The sequence below is a fragment of the Rattus norvegicus genome, chromosome 8 (assembly GCF_036323735.1).
Source record: "Rattus norvegicus strain BN/NHsdMcwi chromosome 8, GRCr8, whole genome shotgun sequence".
NCBI classification, from domain to species: Eukaryota; Metazoa; Chordata; class Mammalia; order Rodentia; family Muridae; genus Rattus; species Rattus norvegicus.
The window spans coordinates 115,236,057-115,262,105 of NC_086026.1; the positions used below are offsets into that span (position 1 = coordinate 115,236,057).

Below are 26,049 nucleotides of genomic sequence, written 5' to 3' on the forward strand. Positions count from 1 at the left end.
TGCTATAGAGAAAGAACTCAGTTCCTTTTACCATCTCATCATCTCAAGAGCATCATGTCCATGATGTCTGCCGCCTTGGAAACGCTGACCAAGGAACCAATCAGAAGTGACTGTGATGCCTCTCTCTCTCTCAATCACAGCTAGGACACAATAAAGCTAGACAGAGATTCCCCAGAGATGCAGTGCAGACATCTGTTTGCTATGATGTGAATATTGCCCCCCTATAGGTGATGTGTTTGAGCATTTGGTCTCCAGCTGGTGGTATTTTGGGGAGGGTTGTGGAATCTGCATAGGGTGGAGCAATGGAGGAAGTGGGCCACTAGGAGCAGACCTTGAGGTTTTAAAGTCCAGCCCACTTTCTTTGAATTCTCTGCTGCCTAGCAGCTGACCAGGGGCCCACCCGCGGCCCATTTGTCTTTTCTGCCACAACGGATCAAACTCCCTTGAACCCTAAGCTGAAATAAAGCTTGCCTTCGCTTTTACTTCTTGTCAGGTATTTGGTCACAGCACAGAGAAAAATAACTGATACACTACTGAAGTAAAAGGTTCCAAAGAACAGATCAAAAGGGAAGAGTGACCCACCTGCAGGCCCCGAGGCCCTGGAAAGCCAGCAGCTCCCTTTTCCCCCAGGTCTCCAGGTTCTCCCTGTTCAACAGAACAATGAGACAGGCCCTGAAGTGGTTGCTTTGTTTGTCTGAGACAGGATCTCAACTCGAGTCCCAGGTTGACTTTGACTTTGTGGAATTCCTCCTTCCCCAGCCTTTCAGCGGTAGGACCCTTCAGTGGTAGGACCCTTCAGTGGTAGGACCCTTCAGTGGTAGGACCCTTCAGTGGTAGGACCGGAGGTATGAACCACCACGTCCAACTTTCGTAGGTTGTTTGTGTAGTGGCAAATCAGAAATGATGGCGGCAGGCAATTTTAACGAAGTCCAATGGCACAGCAATGGGTTTGTATCCAGGCTTGCATACCACATAAATGACCCGTGAGGAATGGCTATGGCTGGCCAGAGGATTCTCCTCTACCTGTCACCCAAGTCTCAGCAAGTTGGATTTATTACTGAGGGGAGTTTACTAACTCAGCCACTCAATGCCTTGAAAATGTCCCCATCTTGATCCAGGAAGGAATAACTCTGTTAAAAATTAATAAAGCTGTTTCTCATGATGACCTGTGCAAACCAGCTAGCTATGACCTAAGTGTAGATCAACCTAGGAAGGTCTCTGACAAGCAGAGTATCTCCCGTGGCTTAGGAGCCGATCCCAGTAGTGCCTTGGGGGAAACCTCAGCTACTTGGGAAAATGAACACAGACATTGGAAGGAAGGAGAACTCCCTTTTTAAGAAAATAAAACACTTAATTTGAAGCAGTTCCAGAGGTACAGATTGGTTGCAGAGAGAGACAGAGTCCTCCACACCCCACAGTCTTTCCTTCCCCCATTGCTGACCTCTTTCAGTCATTCATGTTTAGCAACCAACCAAGACCAAAACCAGTTCTTCAGTCCCTTCTTTTTACCTTTTTAGTATTTGTTGTTGGTTCCAGGTCCCCGGGAGTTTACTCAATGTGACATCACCTTAGAATCTTCCAGACTGGCGTGGTTTGTCAGACTTTTGTTTCTGAATAACCTCGATAGCTCTAAAGAGCATTGATCAGGTATTTTGTGGGATGGCTCCCCACTAGGGCTTGTCTGGTACTTTCTTTTTTTTTTTTTATTAGACTGGGTCTATGGGCTTTGAGGAAGAAGAACACAGGGGGGTACAGCACTGCATCTTATCAAGGGTAGACTAAGCAAACAGGGCTTTACATCTATGGTCACTACCCCTGATCAATGAGGTAGGTCACTACCTACCTCATTGATGTCATATTGGTAAAGCTTACTCACTGGTAAGGTTGGTGATTAGCTCGTTTGGAGGAGCAAAGGGAGCATCCAGTGAGGGTGGGAACTGTGAACAGGTATTCTGAAGTATGGGGGGTGACACAGGATTGGAGGAGATGATAGAGGTCATCAACCCCAGGACTCACTTTCTCAGAGTTTCCCACAAATATCCAGGGCGCATGTATGAAAGTCAGCTCCCAGCGTCCTTTGAATGAATTTCATAGTAGACTTCAGCACTACATGCCTTAAAACTTCCCAGCTGACCCAAGTTTGAGAATACCCACTTTAAGGCAGGAAAGCAGGGAATTCATGAGGCTTGCCCAGTGCCAAGTAAGTGGTCACTCGGTTACTGGTAGAGCCAGGCATGGAGCTCAGGATTGCTGAATGTAAATGTACCAGAGTGTGGGGTGGGCAGGTGTTCCTCTCAGTTAATAGTGACACCAGAAATCAACCCATTGGCTTTGATTTGCACTGGGGCACTTGCCATGGACCAATTCTAGCTGTCCTGCTTAAAAGATTCTGTTGTTAATAAAGCTCTTGACTCTCATGCCTTCCCTTGATGCCCACGGCTTTCCTACCCATTTATCTCTCCTCACTCTCACTTCTCACCTAGCTCTGCATTCTATCCATCTCTGTGCCTCTCTTTTGGTCTTGTGGATTATACCCTATAGAGTACCTTCATTTCATATGCATTATGTACGCATCCATGGAAACAACCCCCCCATCCTCACACACACTCCCCCTACATACACACACAACCCTACACACACATACACACAACCCTACACACACATACAGACAACCCTACACACACACCCTATACACACACAACCCTACACATACATCCACACACACATACACACCTACCACGTCTATACACACACAACCCTACACATAAACCTACACACAATACCTCCCTACACACATACCTACACATACACACACACCTACCATACCTGCACACCTACATACACCTACACTCACACAACCCTACACAGACACAATACTTTGCATGGTTTCCCTTTCAAACTATCACTTTCAGACCATTCTTGCCAGAGAGCCCCGGAGCCCCTTGTCCTGTCTACCTCACATCTTATCCCACGAGCCAGTGAACTGCCTTCACATCACTCCAGTCCCCGCCATCACAGGCCCTCGCTGGCCCTCCTCCAGTATGAAGGTGGAGGCTTCTGCCTCCAATTCACTGTAGCAAGAAATTCCTCCGCTCTGCCCTGAGAAGCTTCTCTATTGCATCCCAAGTTTTCATGTCCCTTCCTCTTCTCTAATTACAAACACACAGCTTCTCTCTCCTTCCACTGAAAGCACACTCCTCCCTCTACGCTTTTCTAGACCAAAGCTTAGTCTCAAGGAGAGGCTCAAAGCAGAGACATCCTCTCTCCTTTATGTGAGAATTCCTTGACTGGATAGATGGCTGCTTGTGTCCTTGTCTCTGCATTGACATGAGCTCGATACTGCTTTCTTTTCTCCTCCCCAGGGCTGCACTGTTGGGCCCCTCTTTGGAACCTGTGAGCCACCAGAGGTGGTGGCTCTTTCCTGCCTCCCTGTCTGAATTTTCCTGTACCCTTTTTCATCTCCATTTCTTTTCCTTCTTTCCAGTCATTGTCTTCTGTTTCCTCCCTTGCTCCTTATAAATGGGCACCCTTAAAAGTCCTTTGGACCTGAATGATTCAGAAGCCTGCATCTCCAGGCAGGCCCCGGCCTTGCCTCTAGCCCCAGAGCAAATGTTTTCCTTCCTTCTTTCACTGGCTCTTGCTCAGGGACATCTGCCTGTGTGACAGGGTCACCAGTCACATTGGACTCCCAGTCCTTCACTGGATCACTTAGCCCTTCCCTCTGCCTCAGTTCTCTGAGGGACGAACCTTATGGAACCACCACCCGCTAAGTTTTCATCCTGTTGAGTCCTCCACTCACTGCTGGTCTTGGAGGCAATGAGAGTGAGCAATTGGTCTCCTTGTTTCCAAGCTCCTGGCCTTCGAAAAAATGTCTACGTCGGGCTGCCTACTTAATGTCTCCCACAAGTCTGGCTGTGTCTATACAATCCCTTCAAAATAATTAGTGCAGTACCAGTGACAGAAGACTCAGCCACGCAGACTCCATTGATCTTTACATAACTGGCAGTCAGAAAATTTTTCATGCAAATAATAATTCTTCAAACAGAGCATCCTAGGATGCTCTAGGCCCCATGCCTCCCTTCCTGCCCACCGCTAACTTCCCTCCCTCACCATTTTCACTCTACTTCTTCAAAGTCTTTCTGTCCTAAAGGCTCCTTGAAGTCTCTATCTTCTTTGATGTCTCTTTTTTCCAACACAGAAATACTCCTAATGGTGCTTATTTAAACCTCAATTTTGGCCTCTTTTTTTCCCCCCTGTCTGTCTTCTGCCATAGATTACTGTCTTCAGGATGTTCTAATTTCTTTGGGCCTGATTTCATGCCCTGGGTATCGCTGATACTAGAATTGCATTCATTCATAAACACCCACAAAGCTCTTGTTACAGGCCAGGCCTTGCTCTCCTGCACTAGACTTTGAAGTACAACAGAAGCCCGCATCTTCAAAGGTCTTCAGCAAAGGTTCACATGAGAAGGATAGAGCCAGGGACATAAGAAGGAAGGAAGGATGCCAAGAGGGTGGGAGAGGGGAGGGAAGTCCTTGCCAAAACAGCCTTCCTGCCCTGAGATCCTTCAGTTGGATGGGGTGTAGCCCCTCATGCGATTATGTTGAGCTGGAGTCCCTGACCTCATTTCGGTCCACACCCAGGTCCTTAGAGAGTGCTGGCTCTCCAAGAATCCAGCCAGTGCTTACAGGCAACAAGATATGTTTTCCTCTGTGTTGAAAGGGCTCTGGCCGATCCCGCTAGCCACAGCTCTCTCGGGCAGCACAGACTTTAATGTTGGAGGGGCTATATAACAAGTGTGACCTACTTTGCTTCCTTGGCTTCCCCAATGGCCTTGGTTCCCAGCTCGTCCTTTGGGTCCTGGAGGCCCCTGGAATGAAACAAGGAAGGCAGATATAGCAGGATGAGGCACAGCTCTCCCCCAATGCCTTCACGTGTCTTCCACGGAAAACAAAGTACAGGCGAAGGAAGAGTTAAAGGCTGAACTGATCCTACTCTGGAAAATAAAATATTGTAGCTGTCAAATAAAGTCTAGTAAATAAAAGAAAATTAATAAAGTAACCCTGGCCAGATGTGGCCTAAATGATTACACTTCTTTAGGAGTCTCCGTGTCCAAATGAGCCTAAGTTCCCACTGTTTAGCTCAGGGAACAGATGTTGCTGAAGTGTCTAGCATTTAAAGTCAGCTTTCCAAAGGACATTGGCCTTCAAAGAATGCTTTCTACCCGCACAAAGGGCTGTTTATCTTCATTTGCAAAGTGTAGAATGTACATTAGAAAGCTCAAAAAGTTTCACTAAAACCAACTAGCATTGTGACAGAAGTGTGTCTAGGGAGCACAGGACAACGATTCTGAAGTTATCTTCATAAACTGCTAGAAAAGAGAACGGTCCTCTTTGTGTCCTAGAACAGGGCCCACTGTTACTGTAAATGCTTGTCAAGCTAGTAAAAGGGATGAGTCCAAAGACCATCCAGCCTAAATCATGTGGATGGTGAGGCCAGACAATTAAAACTCGGGTTGCATATTGTTCTAAGCCTGGAAGCTTTCTCTTCAAAACACGAACCACCTCCAGGACACAGGATTCCTTGGTTTGAGTGCAGGAGGTAGCTCAGTGGGTAATAGTGCTTGCCACCAAGCTCAAGGACCCAAGTTCAGTCTCTCAAATGTACCTGGCAGAGGAGAAACCAGTTCTAACTGGCTCTCTGACTTTTACACACTGCGGTGTGTACATGGATGTATGCTCTCACACTAATAAAGCATAAACAATGCTGTTCTGTTAGGCAAAGTCGACACCATATTATAGTAATAAAAATAATTACACAGCCCTTACTGTTCCCGTCATAGTCCCAAGCATTTACACCTATCAAACCATTTAATTTTCGCAACGTCCATTTTTGTGGAACCATTCCAGCCCCTCCTCCCATGACTCTCCTCCCCCTCCAGTCCCCCCCCCCCCGTCAACATTTTTTAAAACAAAATTTCAAGGTGACCCTTGAACTCCTAATGCTTCTACTCCCACGTCTCTCTTTTTGTTAATTTATTTATTCACTTTACAGCTCACTATCAGCTTCCTTCTCCTCTCAGTCCCCCTCTCACACAGATCCTCCCCACATTCCTTTCCCCCTCCTCCTGAGAATGGGGACCCCCCATTATCACCCCTACCCCTGCTACTTTTCAAAAATTAGTATTTATTTGCATATTTTTCCTTTGACAATTTCATACATGTGCATAATGTATTCCGGTTACTCTATCCCCATCCCTTGTTTCTCCCTCTCACCTCTCAATTCCTCCCCGCTACAGGGCCCTTTCTCCCCTTCCCTTTTTGTCTCATGACCCACTGAGTTTAACCAGGGCCAATGGAGTGACTGTGAATGTGAAACTCTCTAGTAGAGTCTGGGGGTTCACCCTCCCTCTGCCTCTTGAGTGCTGGTCCTGTAGAGAAGCACCCCAATGCTTGGCTAATTCTGACCTTTCTTGATGGTGTGCGTGCTACCAGTGTTATTTAGCTAAGAACATATATTTCAAAGAACAAGTACGGCTCCCAGTATAATTAGTATTTTGGACCTAGTTCCCCGTCATGTTTCTTTGCATTTGGAGATTTTAGAGAAGGTCCTAAGGGCAACAAAAGAAATGGGACAAAAGAAGACGTCATTCCTTTCAAAAATGTTTTCCAGGGCATAGCACATCAATTTGCATTTTCTTTTTTTTTTTTTTGTAATCATAATCACATATTGGCTGGATTGGGACTTTTCATTTATGCAGAACACTGAGTGCTGTGTAAGTTAATAAGCCTCTGGCCATCAATCCAAAGCTCATCCCTTTCCAAGACATAAGTCCCAAGGAGGGCTTTCAAGTCTGAGGTAAGAAAACACGTTCCACTGGAGGGTTCCTCCTGTGCCATAAAACAATAGGAGACCTATGGCGAAGGGTCTGTAGGGCCAACAGAGAACGGCACTCTCCTGTGCGTCAGGCTGCGCTCGTCTCTGTAGATTTCCTTCAGAAACAGCCACCTAGAGACCCCATTCATCATGTCCCAAACACAGAAAATTCCACTTGTCTTTGAAACTCCATTTTAACATCTGACAAGAAGGGTGTTTCATAAAAGGCAGGCAGAGAAAGAAAAGCAGGGTTTCCAGCCAGAGGAAAATGGAAGGGCTGGTAGGAAGGTGTGGTGCCTTTGACCAGCTGGCGTGGGCAAGGGCTGGATGATTTATGACTGTGCCACTTCTTGCCAAAGCGAGATTAAAGTGGATGAAGGTGCCCGCTGGGCACATGGAAAAATTACTCGAGTAATAGCCTTGGATCCCACTTGGGGCCTTAGACCTTTGGATTTCAACTCATCTACATCCCCACATCAATATTTGATATCAACAGATGAGATAGCCCGATACATGTTTTCCTTTGTACTTCATGTCTTTCTTAAAATAAAAATCTCCATTTGTGGTACAGCCAGCTTCTAATGCTTCAAAGATGTGAACACAGAAGATATATATCATTGGTTTAGTTTTGCCATGAAATTATGAAGTTTTCATGCATTTGAAAAAGAGTATTTTCATCAAAAGCCAGGAACAAACACTGTCAGGAGCAGATATTAATGCACTCTAAAACGGTTTGCCACAGTTTACAAGTTTATGCAAATGGCCTCTTAAATATTCTCACGATGAGCGCAACCACTTAAATGTTGGGCCTCTGCCCGGGTTTAGCTAATTCATGTAAAGTAATGCATTCCCCTCGGTACTGCTGTTAGCGGAGGGGTGAAAGTCCCAACTGGGGCTCATTCATTCATTTACTGCTTGATTCATGACATAAAGGAATTGAGGTCTGTTGTTGCCAGGAACTGTGGACCCAGCATAAGCAAGACACTAGCATAGAGCTTGCAAAATGTAAAGAGACCCACAGATAACATACACTGTGCTAGCTAGAGACAGGGAGGGCGGATCACACAGGGCCTTGCTATTCAATGTGGGGTCCAGCTTTGCAGCATCAGTGTCAGGAGGGGACTCATTGGCCATGCAGCATCTCGAGCCTCGACCTAGACCCACTAGCTCAGGATCTGCATCCTCACGCACTCCTAGCACATTTTGATCAAGGAGAAACCTGGTGTTATCTAGGGACAATTTATTATTATCAACAATACAAGCTTCACCTGCAGAGGTTCTAAGAGTTTTGAGCACAGTCCCAGGCGGCAAAATGTTTCAGTCTCCCCAAGAAACTTAAAAAACAAAACAAAACAAAACAAAACAAAACAAAACAAAACAAAACAAAAGAGGGTTTTCGGATACCCTGATGCTAGAGTTTCAGGAGACTGTGAACTTGAGTCCTCTAGAAGAATTAGCAAGCACCCTTGGCTGCTAAATCACTGCTCTAGCTCCCCCAGGAGGCAGGGAGGGCAACTCTGAGTGACTTGCATGCAGGGCGTGCTGTGTCCACACAACACAGAGAAGGAATGGTTAACGTTGGCGGAGAAGCTGAGGCAAGGAAGTCTAGAGAGGATCTTCCGGCTCTACTACAGTCTATATGGTGTGGAGGCCGGGGGTGGGGGAGACTGGGGGAGATTGGGGGGGGGGGTGCCGGGGTAGGGGCGACCAGGATTCACCTTTAGGGAAGAAACAATGAAAACATTTACTTTCAAGCCAAGGTCAAAGCCAGATACAGTTGCTTTCTCCTTACTTACCTGGGGACCTTTCATTCCGAAGCCTCCTTTTTCTCCTTTCTCACCGACCTCTCCTCTTGGACCCTAAACACATAGAATCAAAGGGTTAGTTTCCCTTTCAGTGAGAATCCCAAATGTTAAACTTGCCCGCTGAACAAGTGGAACACTATGTCAAGGTAATAGAGACTAGACGGAGAGTCAGATACACTGACTGCTATGCAGGTCTCTGAACCTCACCGTCTGTGTAGGAACGCTGCAGACCAGTCTGAAACTATTTAGCCAAAGAGGTCCGGCCTAGAGGAAGCACCCCAAAGCTGAGATCTGTTCTGTACTGCCAACTGTCCTTAGCCTCTTTGTACTCTGAAGCCATATGAAGTTTATGTGGGGGGAAAAAAAGTGCTTCCCTTAATAATATAAATCTAAAACCAGAACATTTAAATCCACTTTATATTCTATAACCACAACAAAGATGGGTCATAAGGAAGACACATCACATAGCAAGATGAAATTTAGATAGTTCTAGTTCTGGAATATTCTATTGCCTATGTGCTACGACCTCCATAGGCCGAAAAGAAACGTCATGTGCCGTATTCGGTGTTTTGCTTCATTTTAAATCGTGCTGTAAATAAAAAGGTCTATAAACCGAGAGAACAAATGCCGGATGTGGCTCTCGTAGCATGAAATAAAGGCAGTCAATTTATTGAGAAGCTTCCCGACGATCCCAAGGCAAATATTTCTCACTTTAAAGTAAGAAAATTGAGCCTTCTGCAGCTGGCACGAAATGACAATAAAAGCCATCAAGCTGGAGAGAGAGAGCGAGCGCGCGCTCTGGCTGAAGGGAAGGCTGTTCACCCTGCTGAAATCTTGGCAACTCGGTGCACGAAGCGTCTCTTCTGATGTTTTGATGTATTTTGCCCAACCTCCATACACAAACTGCCGATATATAATGCCTTGATTTTTTAAGTACTTGCTTTAAAACTTTGAAAAAATAGAACCGATGATTGTCCTGCCTAAGCCAAACAGTACACCTGTTTTTCATACATTCAAAGCTAAGTTGAGAGAGGAAAAACACTGTTTTCATGGTCTGGTTTCTACCCAGCCCCTCGGCCTCCCCGCCCCCGCCACCTCTCCCTCTCCCTCGCCCTCCCCCGCCCCCATTCCTTTCTTTCCTTGCTGGAGGCTTAACCCAGGGCTTGTACACGCATCCTACCGCCCGAGCAATGTTCTAGACCAGCTGCTTCCTTCCTGTCAGCATTTGCTCCCGCCCTGTCTCGCTGTTGATTTAGCCAATGCTTTACCCGCCTCTGGCACACATCTCCTCCTTTCTCATGTGACCAGAGCAAAGCGCCAAATCTGGCTTGCGCTCCTTGTAAAGGAAAGAAGTGCTGGAGGCCGGTCCCCAGAGAAGCAAGCTGGAAAGGACAGGCAGGGCGCCACGCTATAGATCACCCCGCTGAAGCCTCCAGCTGCACTTGGAGCAAATCTTTCCTCGAGTTGAGCCAATGTTTCAACACCATGGATATTCCAGGGATAGAACACTGAGCTATGGCCGTGTTAAATGGACCACAATCTCCCACATTCGAGGCTCAATATTCTCCTTGGCTCAAGGTCTCTCGGATTATCCTAAGGGTCCTGAACCCAGCGCGTGGAGCTGGGTGCCAGCATGCTCCCCTCTTTCTACTTCTCGACAGGGACAGAACTCTAAGAGTTATTTGTTTGCTTTATTAACCTGAACACACTTCCAAGTAGAGCATGTGAAGGGTTCTGTTCAGAATATACATTACCCATACACGGACTCTTCTGCACACTCAAACGTTCTCTATGTATACCTGCGGGCCCTTAAGTCCGGGCGAACCTTCAAGTCCATCTGGGCCTGTGATGCCTGGATTTCCCTGTGATGAGAGAGAACCAACCTATTAATCTATTAGTCTTGTCTCTCTTCATGTGCACGATTAGCAACTTTTTTTCCAGTGGTAATGAAAGGTCTTAGTAAAAAAAAAAAAAAAAAAACCAAAGGTTTCTTTCATTTTTAACATTGAAGAGTTTCACTATGGTCTGACCGTGTGGCTGCAATGTGTTTAGCACTAACCCTGAGCATGTGTGCTCTGAAAGACTAAACCATGGCTGCTCTGTCTTAAAGACCGTGCATTCCCGAGGCACAGTGTAGGATGTCATCACTGGTGTGTGCAAAAGGGGTACCACCCAGCTCTCCGTTTCGGTTTCCAGAGGACCCAGAATATTCCAGCTTGTGCTAAACTTTCACTGTGTTCTCTGGGTTTGTATGGGACCTTTTCACACAGATGGTAAGCTGGAGAGGCTAACAGAACACAAATCCAAGAAATGTTAGAGTTTATATTCAAAAGCCAAGCAAAATAAAAATTAACCAACGGACTAGATAGTGCCTTTGTTCATTTTTATGTTTACGCATTTTTTAATGTCTGACAATTTTTAATAAAGTGATCCGATTTTCATTCCATCTCGAATTCTTAAAAATGTGGTGGATATTTTTCTAACAATTCTACAACCAATGTCATCGAAAAGCAAAAGTTTCAGATAGAGAAGAAGAGATATTCTCATCTTTATTCTCAATGGCTAAACGTGAGTCACTTATCATTTGAAGTTAAAAAAAAAAAAATCACTGACCTGTGGGCCTGTATGTCCTCTTCGGCCATGAACTACCTAAAACAAAAGGGAGAAAAATAGATACTCTTAGTTTACAAAAGTTGGTATGTGTGTGCATATATATGTGCATGTATATGATTTAAATTGGTAACAGATACCTCAAGGCACTGACATAAATAACTCCCACATTGTGCTTAACACATTCAATTCCTCAGTGAATTGTGAGAATAGGACGACTCTGAACTCCCATGCAAGGAACAGGTAATTGAAACCACAGACAACCTGAAGCCAACAGGTCATAGCTAACGGCCCACACCTTCACAAGACTCGACCAGACCTGCTCCTCGGCTGCAACACTGACTGATCTGATCTTACTTTCCTTATTTTCCCCCAAGCACTACAAAGTCAGTCAGGAATCAGGGATGGACCAGCCAAGGGGCAGGATGCCAGAGGAAAAACTGAGGATCAACTCCAGGAACTTCATAATAAATCTTCTGAGTTCAGAAGTTAAAGAGCAAAACTAGTTTGATTTTTAAAGCCAAGCAATGTGATTAGCTGTCGGAGACCAGTCATCTCAAGTATTCAAAAGTGACTTGATCCATTGTATCAATAATATACCCAATCCATAACATTGCTAAATAGGAAAGGGTCAGGGTCTGAGGTACCTTCCCAATCAGTAGTCTGTCATTCAGATAATCAAGAGGCAATGACATGCTCTATCTGACTTGGTCACTTAATAAAGTCAGAACAAAACTCGCATCCAGAGTTCAGAAAATCCAACAGCCATGAGACAATACTGGCTTGCTGCAAACTCATGAAAAATGTTTGGACAGGCCAGTATTGCTAAGTGTATTACAAAATATGTTGTCATCTAAGAATCAAAGGTGTGTGTGTGTGGGGCGGGGGATGTCTCATTTCTTTCAAACAATAAGTCATCTTCAAGGCCCAAATTCTGCCAGAGAAGAAAAGGAAGTCATTTTCAAAAGGCTAGAAGGATGGCTCAGACAGAGTCCGAGAGCATTTGCTGTTCTTGCAGAGGACCTGGATTCAGTTCCCAGACCCCACATCGGGCAGCTCACGACTGCCTACAACTCCAGTTCTAAGGGCTCAAACATCTTTTTCTGGCTTTCATACGTGTGGTACACATATGTTCACACACTCACACGTATGCATGCAATTTTTATAAGTTAAATAATAATCTGTTCTGTTTTGCACAATGAATTGTTCCAATTCAAGTCAATCCACGTCATTCAGAAAAATATCCACCAGTAGATCAGTTTCATTCAGAAAACCATCTGCTTCACTTTAGAGGATAATAGATAGGAACCACCCCCTTCCAGCACACACATACCCGCCCTGAGTCTTTGAACTTGGAATATCCACACTCTCCAAGTATTGGGGGAGGAGGGATAAACATTATAAACATTTACAAGGCAGACACAGTACATGCCCAAGGACAGGAAGGAGGTTTCAAAGACAGAGATCACATCCAGTTGGTCAGATGTGAAATCTTCCCAGAGATTTGGTGTCAGGGATATGTATGAATCTTTCCATCAGGGACCTAGTCTGGGTAATGGAGGCAGGAAACTAGGAGTTATGGTAGACACTGGCGACAGGGATAAGAGAGGAGATGGGAGCTGTGGGGGCACTAGGCTGACTGGCCTGTCCCACACTCAGCAGTAGCCTCTGGGGTCTGTGGTACAGTTAACACTCATGGTTGGACCATGTTTCCGGTGAATACAGCTGGTTGGAGTGGAGATGAGAAGAATGTTATATTCTAGTAAAACAAAAAAATTCACCAGTAAATTTTAAGGACTGCAGAGCAGAGCTTCACATGAAGGATATTTCTCTCGAACCAGAGTTCAAAACATCGACATTTGCTCCTGTTTGTCTTTTGTTATGTTCTTGTGTGTGTATGCCTGAGGACAACCTCCAGCGTTATCCCTTAGGTGCCATTTACCTTATGTTTTGAGACATGGGTCTCTCTGTTGGCCTGAAGCTCACCAATGAAGCTGGGCTGGATAGCTGACCCACAAGTACCAGGCATCTGTTAGCTTGCCCTCTCCATGCTGGGAGCAAAAGAGTACAGCACCACATCCAGCTATGTTCTGTGGCCTTAGTAAAGCCTTAGTACCTCAGGCTTTCCCGCAAGCACACCACCTGTGCAATCTCTCCCGCCATGTTCCCACATGACTTTAAGATCGGATCTTGAAAGAGCTCAATGGCAGGAGTCATCATATCTCTGGTGTCCCTGTTCTGTCCAAGGCTTGGGGAGCTGGTGTGGTGAGCAAAAACCGACTCTTGTCCCTAGTCAAGGGGGTTCAGGCCTAATGGGAGAAACCAAACTTGACATCTAAGATTACATAAGTGACAGGAACAAACCCAGGAGTGGCCACCCAGGGCTTGTGCTGCTTTAAACTACAAAGTCATGGGAGAGAGACCTTGGCAGACATGAGACACGGAAAGCAGACAAGGAACTAGGGCAAGCAAATTTTCAGCTTTTGCCTAACCTTTTCAAGGGGTTTACATAGGAAAGATAATCTCAGGCTACTAGAAGGGTACGCTCAAAGGCTGACTGGGGTCTGCTCACACCCCCAGAGATCCTGACTCCTCTTTAAAGCAAATGTGAGCAGGCACATCAAGGAAGGAAAGTACTCTCAGGGGACCTGAGAAAAAACCTGATGTAAGACAGAGTCACCAGTTCCATAGTTCTCGCAGCCTGGCTTTCTGGGTACTCAAGAGAACCTTGTTTAATGGGTAGATATGACTAATTTGGGACAGACAGTCACCAGGAAGTAAGCAGGGTATTAATGGCAGATACACCATGAATCCTGAATCTAACTGGCAGGCTCATGCCCAGTGTTGCTGCTCTGGCGTTTTCTGGGAGGCCTGTAAAGTGGTACCCAGAAGGATGAATGGACAATACCATAAAAACAATCTGGGCCAAACTGGAATGAAAGCCTGCTTTCGTTTGAGGCTACAGTTGCTTCTCATTACCCCTGGCAGAGGATCTGTTCCAATTCTCAGCACAGTCTGGTTCAGAGGGCGCCACCCCTTCCTATTTCCCGCCAATGCCCCAGGCTGTACTTCCTGGCTGCTTCTCCTGCCCTTGGTCCAGGCTTGTACTTTGGCCTCACTCTGATAATAACTCGTTCCCTGGGCAGGCCTGCCTCTCTTTCCCTCAGTTACCTTTGAATAGAAGAGGGATTTGCCACCTCTTTTTCCTCTCCAAGAAGCATTTAGCAAAGTCTGGGGACGTTTCTTGTTGGGTGTGCTGTTGGCACCCCATGAGCTCAGGTCAGGGAAGGCATGAGCTTCTTTCTGTGCAGGATGCAGCCATTCCCTACAAGCAATGCTTCAAACAAAGCGGAGAAACTTTGCCACGGTTACTCCAGGGTTCTTAATTCCTGCAGAGAAAAGAACTCTTGTTTGAGTTCTTAGCTCTAGTGCTCAGCGAGTTGCTGGCTCATTGATGGTGTTCAGTGTTTGTTCAGTGAAGAGAGATCAGATTGGGTTGTTGATATCCATTTCCCTGCATGCCATGCTCCGTCCCCACTACTGGCCACTCTCTACCCACTTGTCAAAACAGCAGCATTTTATTGCACTGAGGATTCCTCAATGTCCTTCATCCAGATCCATATTTTGTGGCTATATAAAGTGCTGGTAATGGAACAGAGAGCTTCGGCCATGAGACAAGGACTCGGCCACTTAGCTACACCTTCAGCCCACCATCTACCTGTACTTTACAGTTTTATACATAACATCTTTTCTTAAAGAGTAACTTCTTGCAATTATTAAAATAATAAATCCTTACTTAATATTTGAATGCAGGTCAAGCAAAAATGCAAAATCATCCCAAATCCTCCATAAAGAAAAAAACATTAGCGGGATGGGAGAGATGACTCAGGTTAAGAGCACTTGCTGCTCATTCAGAGGACCCAGGTTCAGTTCCCAGCATCCACATGGTACCTCATAACCATCTGTAGACACAGGGGAACCAATCTGATCCCTCTTGTCACCTCTGAGGACACCAGGCATAGGTGTCCTCATTTGAAAAGGATCTAGAAAAGAGAAGTAGTCGTTGGCTTTTGATAGTCATGATTCCTGCACTTACAGGATTTTTCTGGCAGCATTCTACACAATGGCACTTTTATCAAATCACGTGATTATTTTAGTTCAGTATTGGACTGGAGAGTTGGATCAGTACTTGTTGCTCTTCCAGAAGACCCAGGTTCAGTTCCCAGAACTCACACGGGACCTTACAACCATTTGTACCTCTAGTTCTAGGGGATCCAAAGCCCTCTGCTGACCTCCATGGGCACTGCATGAAAGGGTGCACTGACATATACAATACTCATATGCATAAAAAAACTAATAAAATCTTAAAAATATAAGTATTACATTTAGCTTTTCTTGAATAGAAAAGTAAAAATAAGGAACCCAGAGCCCAGTGGTGCCATTTCTGCTGCCCTGCCAAATCGCACTTCCTTTTTGCCTTCCTGTGCTCAAGGTCTACCAGTTGGTTCTTTTCACTTTCATCCTGTCAATTCTTGAAGCTTTCACTCAGCAAAAATGTAGGCTTCAGTTCTTTCAGACTTGATCTGTTTGCCAGAGTTTCTCTTTCCTTCCAGTAACTCTTCTTCTGATGGGGAAAGGGTGGACAGGGGGGTGGGTGTTAATTTGCCATTTGGATGTGATTATCCCCACTCTCTTTTGTGCTTTGATTAGTTAATCTTCTGACTCATTGGCAACAAAGACTGGCCATCTTTGGAAGGGACCCTGTAGACTAAAAACCCTGGGGAGGTCTGGTGGGACATAGAGACACTCTCTAAAACACCTTGGGGTCAAGAGAAGTCTTGCATCTTCCTCCAACTTCTGGCATTTAGGAGATTCTTGGGATTCCTACGAAGCCCTCCAGGTCCCAGAGTATCTGTCTCAATCTTCACAGACTCGCTGTCCCTGACTGTTTGCAGCCTTCCTGGCCTAGATTTCTGGCCACCAGTGATCCAAACAAAACACAATTCAGTGTCTCTCCATCCTTTTCTGCCTCTTCTGCTTACAGGAATGTATGGGGCTACTATCCCCTGCTCACTGGGATATATGGGGCTACCCTCCTCTGCTCACTGGGATATATGGGGCTATCCCCTGTCCCTCTCAGAATCGACATTTCAAATCCGAAGAGCTGTCTTGATCAGTTCCTTATGGATGGTAAAGTTACTCTGAGAGAAATCTAGTCCTGGCGTCAGAGCTAAGCAGTGAACTTCCTCTCTGTGGTCCACATGCAGAGTTAGTTGTCTGGTGTCAGTCCTTGTCTGTGACCGGAAGGTGGGGTCATTGAGTCTTTTCACTTTATTTTTCTGACTTGCACAGAAGAGGACTATAGCCGAGGTGTGCCCCTGCTTTGTCCTTTGCAGGAGTCCTGCTTTGACTCCTGCGTGACACAGAGGCACCTATCACCAACATGGGGACCTCCTCCTTGGAAGCTGTGTGGTTTGATATGACCTCTGGGGGGGGGCACAAAACAAAAAATACACATTTCTTCACACCACGACTTCCTAGGTTGATATTCTTAACACTGACAATGTTTTGCAGGGGGATGTAAGCCCACAGAGATGCCATTGCAGAAAACTAAGAGCAGAGGATAAACACTCCCTCATCTGCATATGCACTGAAGCAACATTAGCAAAGCTGGTTGCTAACAATCACACTCTGCACAGTTTGAATGCAATCGCAGCTCCTATTTTCTTATTTCCCAGCCGCCTGAAGAACATGGGTATGCTTCCAGATGCAAAAACACTTTCCTGGTGGAGTGTAATAGCTAGTTTCATTAACTACTTCTGCCCAGAAAACACAATGCCTCCTGACTGCCACCCACTCAACTAGTTTTTATTTGTGCTCAATTTTAAGACATTTTGCATTTTGAGGAACGGGGTGAGCAGGCTGGATAAGAAAGACTGGAAAAGAAAATGCTGTGAAATGAGACAAAATTGGTATAATTTAGACTCTAATGCAGGTGTGGAAGTGAATTCCTTTAAATAATCTCTTATTGGATAAAGGCTTTCTATTTGGAATCTGTGTGGTTTTCTAAGCAATCACACATGGAATATTTTTAAAGCGTGTATTTAAACAAAGCCAATAAAATAAACTAAGAACAAAATAAAACTCCCCCAATGGGTTCCACAATGTGCTGGCTAGCTTTTGTCAGCTTGACACAAATCTGGGAAGAGGATGTTTTAATAGAGGAAAATGCCTCTATAACATTGGCCTGCAGGCAAGTCTGTGGGGAATAGTCTTGATTCGTGATTGATGTAGGAGGGCCCAGCTCACCGTGAGTGGTACCACCATTGCTGTACTCATGATACTCAAGTTGTGTAAGAAAGCAGGCTGAGCAAGTGAAGAGGAGCAATTCAGTAAGCAGCATGCCTCCGTGGATTCTGCTTCAGTTCAGTTTCTACCTTGACTTCCTTCCTTCATTTGCCTCAGTGATGGTGTGCAAGTTGTACGTCGAAATAAACCCTTTCCTCCCCAAGTTGCCTTTGGTCATGGTGTTGTGTTCTATCACAGTACCAAAATCCCTAAGGTATTCAACTACCTGGTCTAACCTCGGCTACATGCCTACCATTATTTCTCTTTTAACTTATTTCAATTCCATTTTTTAATTTTTGAGAATTTCACATATGAGTTCACTATATTTAACATTATTCTCCCCCCAACTCCCCCTACCCTAAGACATGACAGGGATGCTATAACCTTTAAAATCTCAACACTATGGTTGTCTAAATAAGACCTGTATGTCGATATTAGTGGTAGACCTGCAGATATGGACAAAGAACTTTAGACTGTCAATCAAGAACTGCTAAGGGAGGGTTTCTTCCCAACTTTCTTAATAGTCATAAAATTTAGCAGACAATAAAGCTTGTACACTAAGTAACATCATGGCAACTCCAGTTAAATCAGCAAGTAGGCCAAACATGGACCACTTTCTCCTCACTGACACTCTGCTTTCCCTGCATGGCAGTCTTTCCTTGTGGGTAATTTCCTGTGTGTGCTGCCAGCACTTTCTTACTTAGGCTTCCCAGACCTTACCAGGCCAGTTCTATTCTGACATAGCTCAGTGTCTCTAGATAACATCCTTAGCCATCGACAATCCCACCAACTCCCCACAACCAGCGACTTCCATCACAGCGATGGGATCCATGAGTCTGAAAGCTCCTTGCCTCCAAGGGCTCTTACCATCTTTCTTCTTGAGCCTGGTGTCCCAGGAGAGCCTGGCCAGCCTCTTCTGCCCTGCCAGAGGAACAGAAGAATGTGTGAGGGCACCATTACATCACTGACAGGGTTCCCTTTTAACATCTGTCCATGTACCACAAGGGGTCCTATGAGGGATGGAGTCATCTTTCCCTAAACTGTGATACTGTCTTCCATTGGTCATAAATCACATCCCTATGTTGGTCACAGGGATTAGCAGCACAACTTTGACAATGTGGTTTCAAGTGTCAACTTCTCATTGTCACTAATTCATGTTTGAGACATGGGTTGGAATACTCAAATATCCCTACCCTGTCACCGACAGAGCTTGAAGGTGGCCTGGCAGGCCCCTGCTGGTTGGGGCTTTTGTGCACATTGGGTTGTGTATTTGTGTTGGCATCTGTACATCCGTCCAGGTGCACATGGAGGCCGAGAGGTTGACAGACGGCCTCTCTCAATTGCTCGTGTTTTTAGACAGGGTCTCTAACTGCAGCTTAAGTTCACAAACTCAGCTGGTCAAAGAACAGAGGACCTTCATGTCCGGTGTGAGATCACAGGTCTGTGCCACAAGAGCTGCCTCTTAAAGTAGGTCCTGGGGATTTGAACTCAGGTCCTCCCGGTTTCGCATGGAGCACTTTACCAAGTGAATTATCTCCCCAGACCCCAGTTGGGATTCCTATCTTTAAACTGCTTCTTTGCGTGCCCTGTGCAGAGTAGCACCTGCCCATGAATAAAACCTCAAAATTCCCCCGAGCGCAAAAGTATGGAATGATTGGTTAGCCAAGAAAACACAAAAGGGGGCTATTCACATATTCTGCAAGTGAGAAAAATCAAGGTTTATACAGAGTGGGAGGTGGGGTGGGGCCCTGGTGTACAAAGCGGTCATGGACAAAGCAGGAGGAAGGAGCATGGCTGACTCTTTCCTACCACATCGAGCTTCTTTCCTACAGGGAGTTAGCAGGGGAGCTTGTTCATTAAAGGGCATCAGAGACACACGTTATCCTCATACTCTTTTAAATCCTAAGTAATAGGATAAGGGGACCAAGCTGTGGTCTGTGAGATTTCAGAACAACCTCCAGAGATTTGCCACCCATCACCAGGTCTCTCACCTTTCCACAGCAGGCTGAGAGGGTTGTACCTTAGCATGTGGGGTAGCATCCTAGCACCCCTACATGCCGGGATGGCCAACGACTCTGGTAGTCCTTTAAAAACATCTCTCTATTAAATGAACAAGTCCTTCCTTTTAAGCTAGAGCTTAGAGGTTTATATTCATGAAGACCTCATGGGTGTGGTCTAGTGGGCGTGGCTTAGTGTGGCCAGTTGACAATGTTCCTGATGTCTCAGGTCAGAAGTTGACAATGTTTCTAAAGTCTTACAGCAAGAAATAAGCAGGAGTGAAAGATTCGGGGTTTTTTGTTTTTCGCTTTTGTTTTGCTTCCCACAATAGTTTTCCTGTACTAAGCATATTCTCTTAGTCCAAATACCCCCCTCAGGTGTTTTATATTCTACTTCTAAGACACTGAACCTCTCCGCCACTACAGTAGCAAGTTTACTTCCAAATGCCCACATAATTACTTGTCTTCCAGGGTCTCCTTTCAAGCCCTTGGGTCCCTGTATGCTATTATCACGTCCAGGAGTTCCCTAAAAAGAGAAAAAGAAAAGGTGAACGGGGTTTTTAATAGAGTATGAATTCAATAAAGAAAGCAGAACCCGGTTGAAGTGACAGGTGGCTCACAAGTATTTGATTCGCCTCCTTGGCTTGCTATTAGCAGACTCAGAGTGGATACCCACGGTGAGGTGAGCACGCTGGGAGGAAGCAAGTGCTCACTACAGGAGGCGTGGCCAAGGGAAGCGAGTAGACCAACCTGTATCCTACCCTGGAGAGGCCAGGAAGGGGTGGGGGTGGGGAGTCTGCCCTTCTCTAGGCTTTTCCTTCTTTCCTGGAGTCCCAGGCAAATTTACACTTGAGGTAGGATTACCCTTTTCTTCTTGGGAGAAGTTAAACACTTGTGACATGGTCCTCACACCCATACACAGACCCTGACTAATGCTGAAGGCCATGTGCCTGTCATGTATGAGCAGTAACAGTTGCCGGGGAAGGGGACTCTGGGGGAGCTACCTATGAGCTGCCAGGGAACTCTAGCATATAGATTTTGCTGAGTCTCCCTCCCTCCTTCCCTTGCTGGCATAGCTTTTCAATGTCCCCAAGTCACCAGTGCCCCTGTAAATAAACCCTTGCATTCATATTCCCGTAATAAACTTGAATAAACCCACTGGTTCACTAGGCTAGGTTTGGTCTTTGGTTTATCATCTGGTGTGGGCAGATGTTTGCTAATATCACCCTGGGAGAAGTCACAGGACACCCGGCAACCTGTTTGAACCCAAGTTCTAATCTCACATGCTCATCCCTGGAGTTTAGAAAAACCTGAACTCTGGAGGCTTTTTTTTTTCTCTCTCTCATTATTCACCCAAACATCTAAGCAGCAACTTGCTGCAAATAATGCCATCGTGGGCTCTCATCCTTGGCAGGCAAAACTACGAAGCTTCAAACTTGGGGACTACGGTCGAACTGTGCATGCACGGTGCTGAGACCATCAATCAACCCAATCGATGCTCCAAGAGGCTGCGAAGGCACAGCAGTAACACAGCCCTACAGAGCACCAGCTGCCGGGCTGGTCTGCTGACAGCGCCCCGGATTACCGTCAATCAATCAATAAGCAATTTGCAATCACCAACAGGGATGAGGCACTGTTCCAGACACTTAGTACGCATTTTTTTTTATTTTTTTTTAAAATAGTGTTTGGACTTGGATTTAAGTAGCTTATAAGGTAATAGGGAGAAAGAGAGGAACCTGGATTTATTGCATGATTGTTATTACTAAAGTGTGCTCGATTCTCCTCACTGCCAAACCAGGATCATTTTCTACACTTTCATTCCTTCCTCAAGCTTAAGTACTCATCTCTTATGTCATGGCCATACCTAAGAAACAACTGAAAAGCTATGATTGTAGTGAGGACGGTAAGGAGAAGGAAGACCACCTAAATGACGGATTTATTCATTTATTTATGTTGAGACAGTTTCCCTTGCGTAGGCCTTGGCTGGAATGGGAGCTCTCTATGTAGACCAGGATAGCCTTGAAGTCATAGAAATCTGCCTGCTTCTGCCCCCTGAGTGCCAGGAATGAATGTGTGTGCCACCAAGCCCTGCTCAAGCCCGGAGTTTTAACCAACTGGACACATATGAGCTTTAATTTGAAGGATAACATAGAAAGACTTGCACACCAGCCCTTCAGAATAGAACCGACCACCTCTGTATGTACATGAGTTGCTTGGTCAGTGTGAGTCTCAACTATTCTCTCTAGTCTATTCAGCAAGAACAAGAACCACAATTTAACACAACTTTGCCACCAAACACAGACTTCCAGTAACCATGTATTGTCAGGTGACGAACTTACTAGTCTCTGTAAATCAGAGAGAGGCTCTGCTCAGTTTTTCCTGGTATCGCATGAAATTTTAAAAAGTCCCCATCAAAGCTGCATGTGTGTGTGTGTGTGTGTGTGTGTGTGTGTGTGTGTGTGATACACATCTGTAATCCTAGTACTTGGAAAGTAGAGGCAAGAAGATTTGGAGCTCAAGGCCAGCCTTAAACAATCAATCAAACAAACAAACAAAAAAAATCATCTAGCCAAAATGGGAAATTGCAAAATCTTGTTCAGATGTTTTCCCAGGACTTTGTGCTACTTGCATGAATTCCCAAGGAAAATCTGATCCCACGTGTGGTCCACTTATTCTGTCAATGTTGCTCTTCCCAATTTTTCCTGAAATAGCAATCCACTCAGACTGAACACACAAAGGCACAGAGCCCTGTTTAAGTCTGAGCTTCAGGTTTCTAAGCAGGTGAGAAAGGACGGTTAAACACTGGGACCTATCTAAGGTCAGTGGGGCTGACACAGCCAGAGGGCTCTGGTGGGACCAACTGCCAGCCATCTTGACTTTAAACATCATCGCTGTCAAAAGTTCAAGCTCAGTCTTCAAGTTCTTTAGACAAAGATGAAAATAACTAACTCTTCATGGCCCACGTGTGGAGGTGAGAGGACAACTGGGCAGAGTCGGTTCCGCCCACACCTTCATGAGGTTCTGGGATCGAACCTGGGGTGTCAAGAACCTTTACCCACTGAGCCATTGAGCCCACCTGATTTAAAACACACTATATAGTCACGCCGTCCATGACAGACAATTAAGAGAATATCTGCTTTAAAATTAATGGAAATTGTGTATCGATGCCTCAAATGAGCTTATGGTCGTCGTACCAAGCTAAAATGATCATGTTCTAGAGCCACCATTTCTTGCTTACCCTTTTGTGAAATGACTTACCATTTCCTGAAGCTACATGACCTATCTTGAAGTTGTTTGAAATTATCAGGAGATACCAACCTGCAAACAACGTCATCTTCAAGTGAGGACTCCTGTTTAAACTCTGCATCTATTTGCACGCATGTGCACACACTGTGTGGGCACTTGTGTGCCATCAACATATGTGCGGGAGTAAGAGGATAATTTGCTGGAGTCGGCTCGCTCTGCCTACCTTGTGGGTCCCAGGGATTGAACTTGGGTCCTCAAGCTTGTTAATGAATGCCTTTACCCACGGAGCCAGCCATCAGCCCTGTGCTCTTGAAATATAGCTATTTTCAATGCATGCTGCCCAGTTACAGTGCTGACACATACTGCACTACATCTCTACTCTAACCAACATACTGTGTACCCAAGAGGTTACCAGACAAATGTCCCTTCAATGCTCAGTTCCCCACACCCCCTCAGCATATTTTAAACAGTTTTCATAGACTGTAGGTGTTCTAATCAACACACAGTACACTAACCTTTTCCATATGGTGGGAGAGTAGTTCACTTCAAGCTCTCTGATAAATGTTTATGTACTGACTGAACAAGCCGGGGGAAGCAAGCCAGTAAGCAACACCCCTCCATGACCTCTGCATCAGCTCCTGCTTCCAGGGTCCTGTCCTGCCTGAGTTCCAGTCCTGACTTCCTTTGGTGATGAACAGCAATGTGGAAGTGTAAGCTGAATAAACCCTTTCCTCCCCAACTTGCTTCTTGGTCATGGGGTTTCATTGCCTGACTAAAACAGTTTGGGAACTGTAAAGACTTTGCTCAATATAGGCGTACATGTCGCCATCCAGAAATTCTGTTCCTAAGCTATATACTTTAGATACTGTATATATTAAAGGACATGCAAAAGAATTTTCACAGTAGCATAACTATCAATAACAGAATGGATAGGTATATGATAAATATCCAATGTGATACTATACAGGAGTGGTCTTGAGTGATGTGTGTTATAGACATGAATGCATCTCCCAGCCATGAAATGGAGCAAAGCAGCCAGAAACAGAAGAGTACGTAGACAATGGTCCTCGTCACATGAAGCTCGAGGGCAGTTAAGCCTGATATCCCGTGCTATTTCAGTGATGACCCTGGGAGGGTCTGAGTGACTGGAGCATGCACAAGAGGGCTTCTGGGATTGGGGGTGATCTATTTCTTTACCCAGGTAATGAGCACACAGGTGTCTTCCAGTGAGCAAAGCTCACACTTCCACAGCTGGGTGTCGCGCTGCTGCATGTTCCCGCTCACCAAAGAGCACAACAAACATTTTCATTTCTTGAACCAAGTTCATGGCTGTCCTTAGAGTCACTGTTCCGTGGGCGTGCTGAGGGAAAAGCCCTTGGCACCGACTTCCACTGCTGTGGTGTGCCCACGCATGCATGTGTGGAGTGTCGAGCATGCATGTGCGGTGTGCCTGCTTGGCTCGATTGTAGCCTTCCATGAGCAGATACCTTCACATCCTGACGGGTGCCTGACAGAATCCTCTCCAAGTCCTTGGCTTGGGAAGATGAAGCTGCTATTCTCCACAGAACCCAAGGGAGACTAGACAAAAAGAAGTGTTCCTTTTTTTTTCTTCTGTGCCCTGCATTGTGAGGTGTTCAGGAAATTAATTGAATGGACTAGAATTCCTTCCTAACTCTGAGGCACAAGAAGGAATACAAAGAGGGTGTAGGCACAGAAACTGCATTTAATTCCTCCAGTTAAGACTTCCAAGTTGTAAGCTCAGGAATATGCCCATATCGCCTTAAAATGGAGCAGCCCTCCGCTATGGAAGGAAGTTCTATGATCGCAGCCCACAGGGGCATTGCACTTACCGGATCTCCTCGTAGGCCCTTCGGTCCACGGTCACCAGAAGCCCCTCTCTTGCCTGGGCTTCCCTAAAGTTAACACAAACCAGAACAAAGGACAAGATGGGAGGTTTTAATAAACTTAATAAGCATAAAGAAAAGGGCTTAGATTCTCGCTGGCTTGAATAATTAAATATTTTTCCACTGAGGTTGTTTTAAATCTGGAAGAAGGAACTACAAAAAGAAAAAAGAAAAAAAAAAAAAAACGTTCTTGGCATCAAAAACGTAACCCAGTAGTGACCTCTGTTATTTACCGCACTCTGAACTCTGTTTCTGGTACTTTTGTCACCTTGTTTGACTATTAGTCTTCTGAAAAGGAGGGTTTTGGTTTTTGTTTGTTTGTTGTTGTTGTTTTAATCTTTTGTTTTAATGAGGCAGTGGAAATTCAAAGTTCATGCCACTTGCCTAAGGACATCTCACGACTAGAAAGTGGATTTCAAAATTAACTCCTCACACCATGAAGAGCACCCTAAGGGGTGAGTGGCTGGCTCTGTGTCCCAGCTGCCTTGCTACAGACCTCAGCCAATGTGCACCTCCATTCTTAATATGGCATCGCTTTCCATGGCCCCAATAATGTTTTTCCTCCTTGTAGTTGGTCATTTCTCACATGAACTGTGAGCTCACTATGCAGACTAAGTTGTCCTCAAGCACAGAGAGCTGCCCACCTTTGCCTCCCGAGACGTGGGCTAAGATCATAGGTATTGCCACCATGTCATGCCCTTCCCCTAGACTGAGGACTGTGTGGCTCAATGGGACTCAAGAGAAGAGAAGGGAGTGTTGCAGTAAGAGGTACCAGACCTCTAGATGCCACGAGAGGCCTTCTATGTTTCTAGTTGCCCTCCACAGAAAAGACATGGTCGATGTGCTAAGAAACACATGTATACCGGACGTACCCGAGTCAAGGTTAGCCATGCTTAGCCCTGAATAGCAGAACCCATTAGACACATGAAAATCAACGTTCACCATTGTATGTGATGGCTTCATGAATACTTGTCCCTAAGTCAGTCTGTAGCTATAGCCATGAGCAATTCCAAGGCAGTTGTTTTATTTATAAACCATTGCGGGTTCATCGTTTCTGTGTCCTGTATCCCTACCTGAGATCCCGCATCACCCCTTTCTCCTCTTCTTCCAGGAATCCCACTGTCACCCTAGAAAATGGAGAAGGGAAAACTCAGTTCTCATCTCCACGAGAGCCAGCTGAGGAGGGTGTCAGCGGTGAAAGGCCAGCACTGTACCTGTTCTCCATTTAATCCGTCAAGCCCATCTTCCCCAACTTCACCCTGC

At 45.5% G+C, this 26,049-nt stretch overlaps 2 protein-coding genes across 5 annotated transcripts in view; one reads left to right on the forward strand and one right to left on the reverse strand.

Annotated features, from left to right (window-relative positions):
* Rpl29 (ribosomal protein L29) overlaps window positions 1–26,049 on the forward strand; it is an 893,235-nt gene that overhangs the window by 179,614 nt on the left and 687,572 nt on the right. The gene's annotated exons all lie outside the window — the stretch shown is intronic.
* Col6a6 (collagen type VI alpha 6 chain) overlaps window positions 1–26,049 on the reverse strand; it is a 155,329-nt gene that overhangs the window by 39,224 nt on the left and 90,056 nt on the right. For all 3 annotated transcript variants that reach the window (XM_039082609.2, XM_039082610.2, XM_063266454.1), the window contains exons 16-25: window positions 26,001–26,045; window positions 25,860–25,913; window positions 24,733–24,795; window positions 20,097–20,162; window positions 18,507–18,560; window positions 11,295–11,330; window positions 10,481–10,543; window positions 8,673–8,735; window positions 4,808–4,870; window positions 583–645 (exon numbers count right to left, since the gene is read on the reverse strand). In XM_039082609.2, the coding sequence (XP_038938537.1) occupies window positions 583–645; window positions 4,808–4,870; window positions 8,673–8,735; window positions 10,481–10,543; window positions 11,295–11,330; window positions 18,507–18,560; window positions 20,097–20,162; window positions 24,733–24,795; window positions 25,860–25,913; window positions 26,001–26,045 (570 nt within the window). The remainder of the gene's footprint in view (window positions 1–582; window positions 646–4,807; window positions 4,871–8,672; window positions 8,736–10,480; window positions 10,544–11,294; window positions 11,331–18,506; window positions 18,561–20,096; window positions 20,163–24,732; window positions 24,796–25,859; window positions 25,914–26,000; window positions 26,046–26,049) is intronic.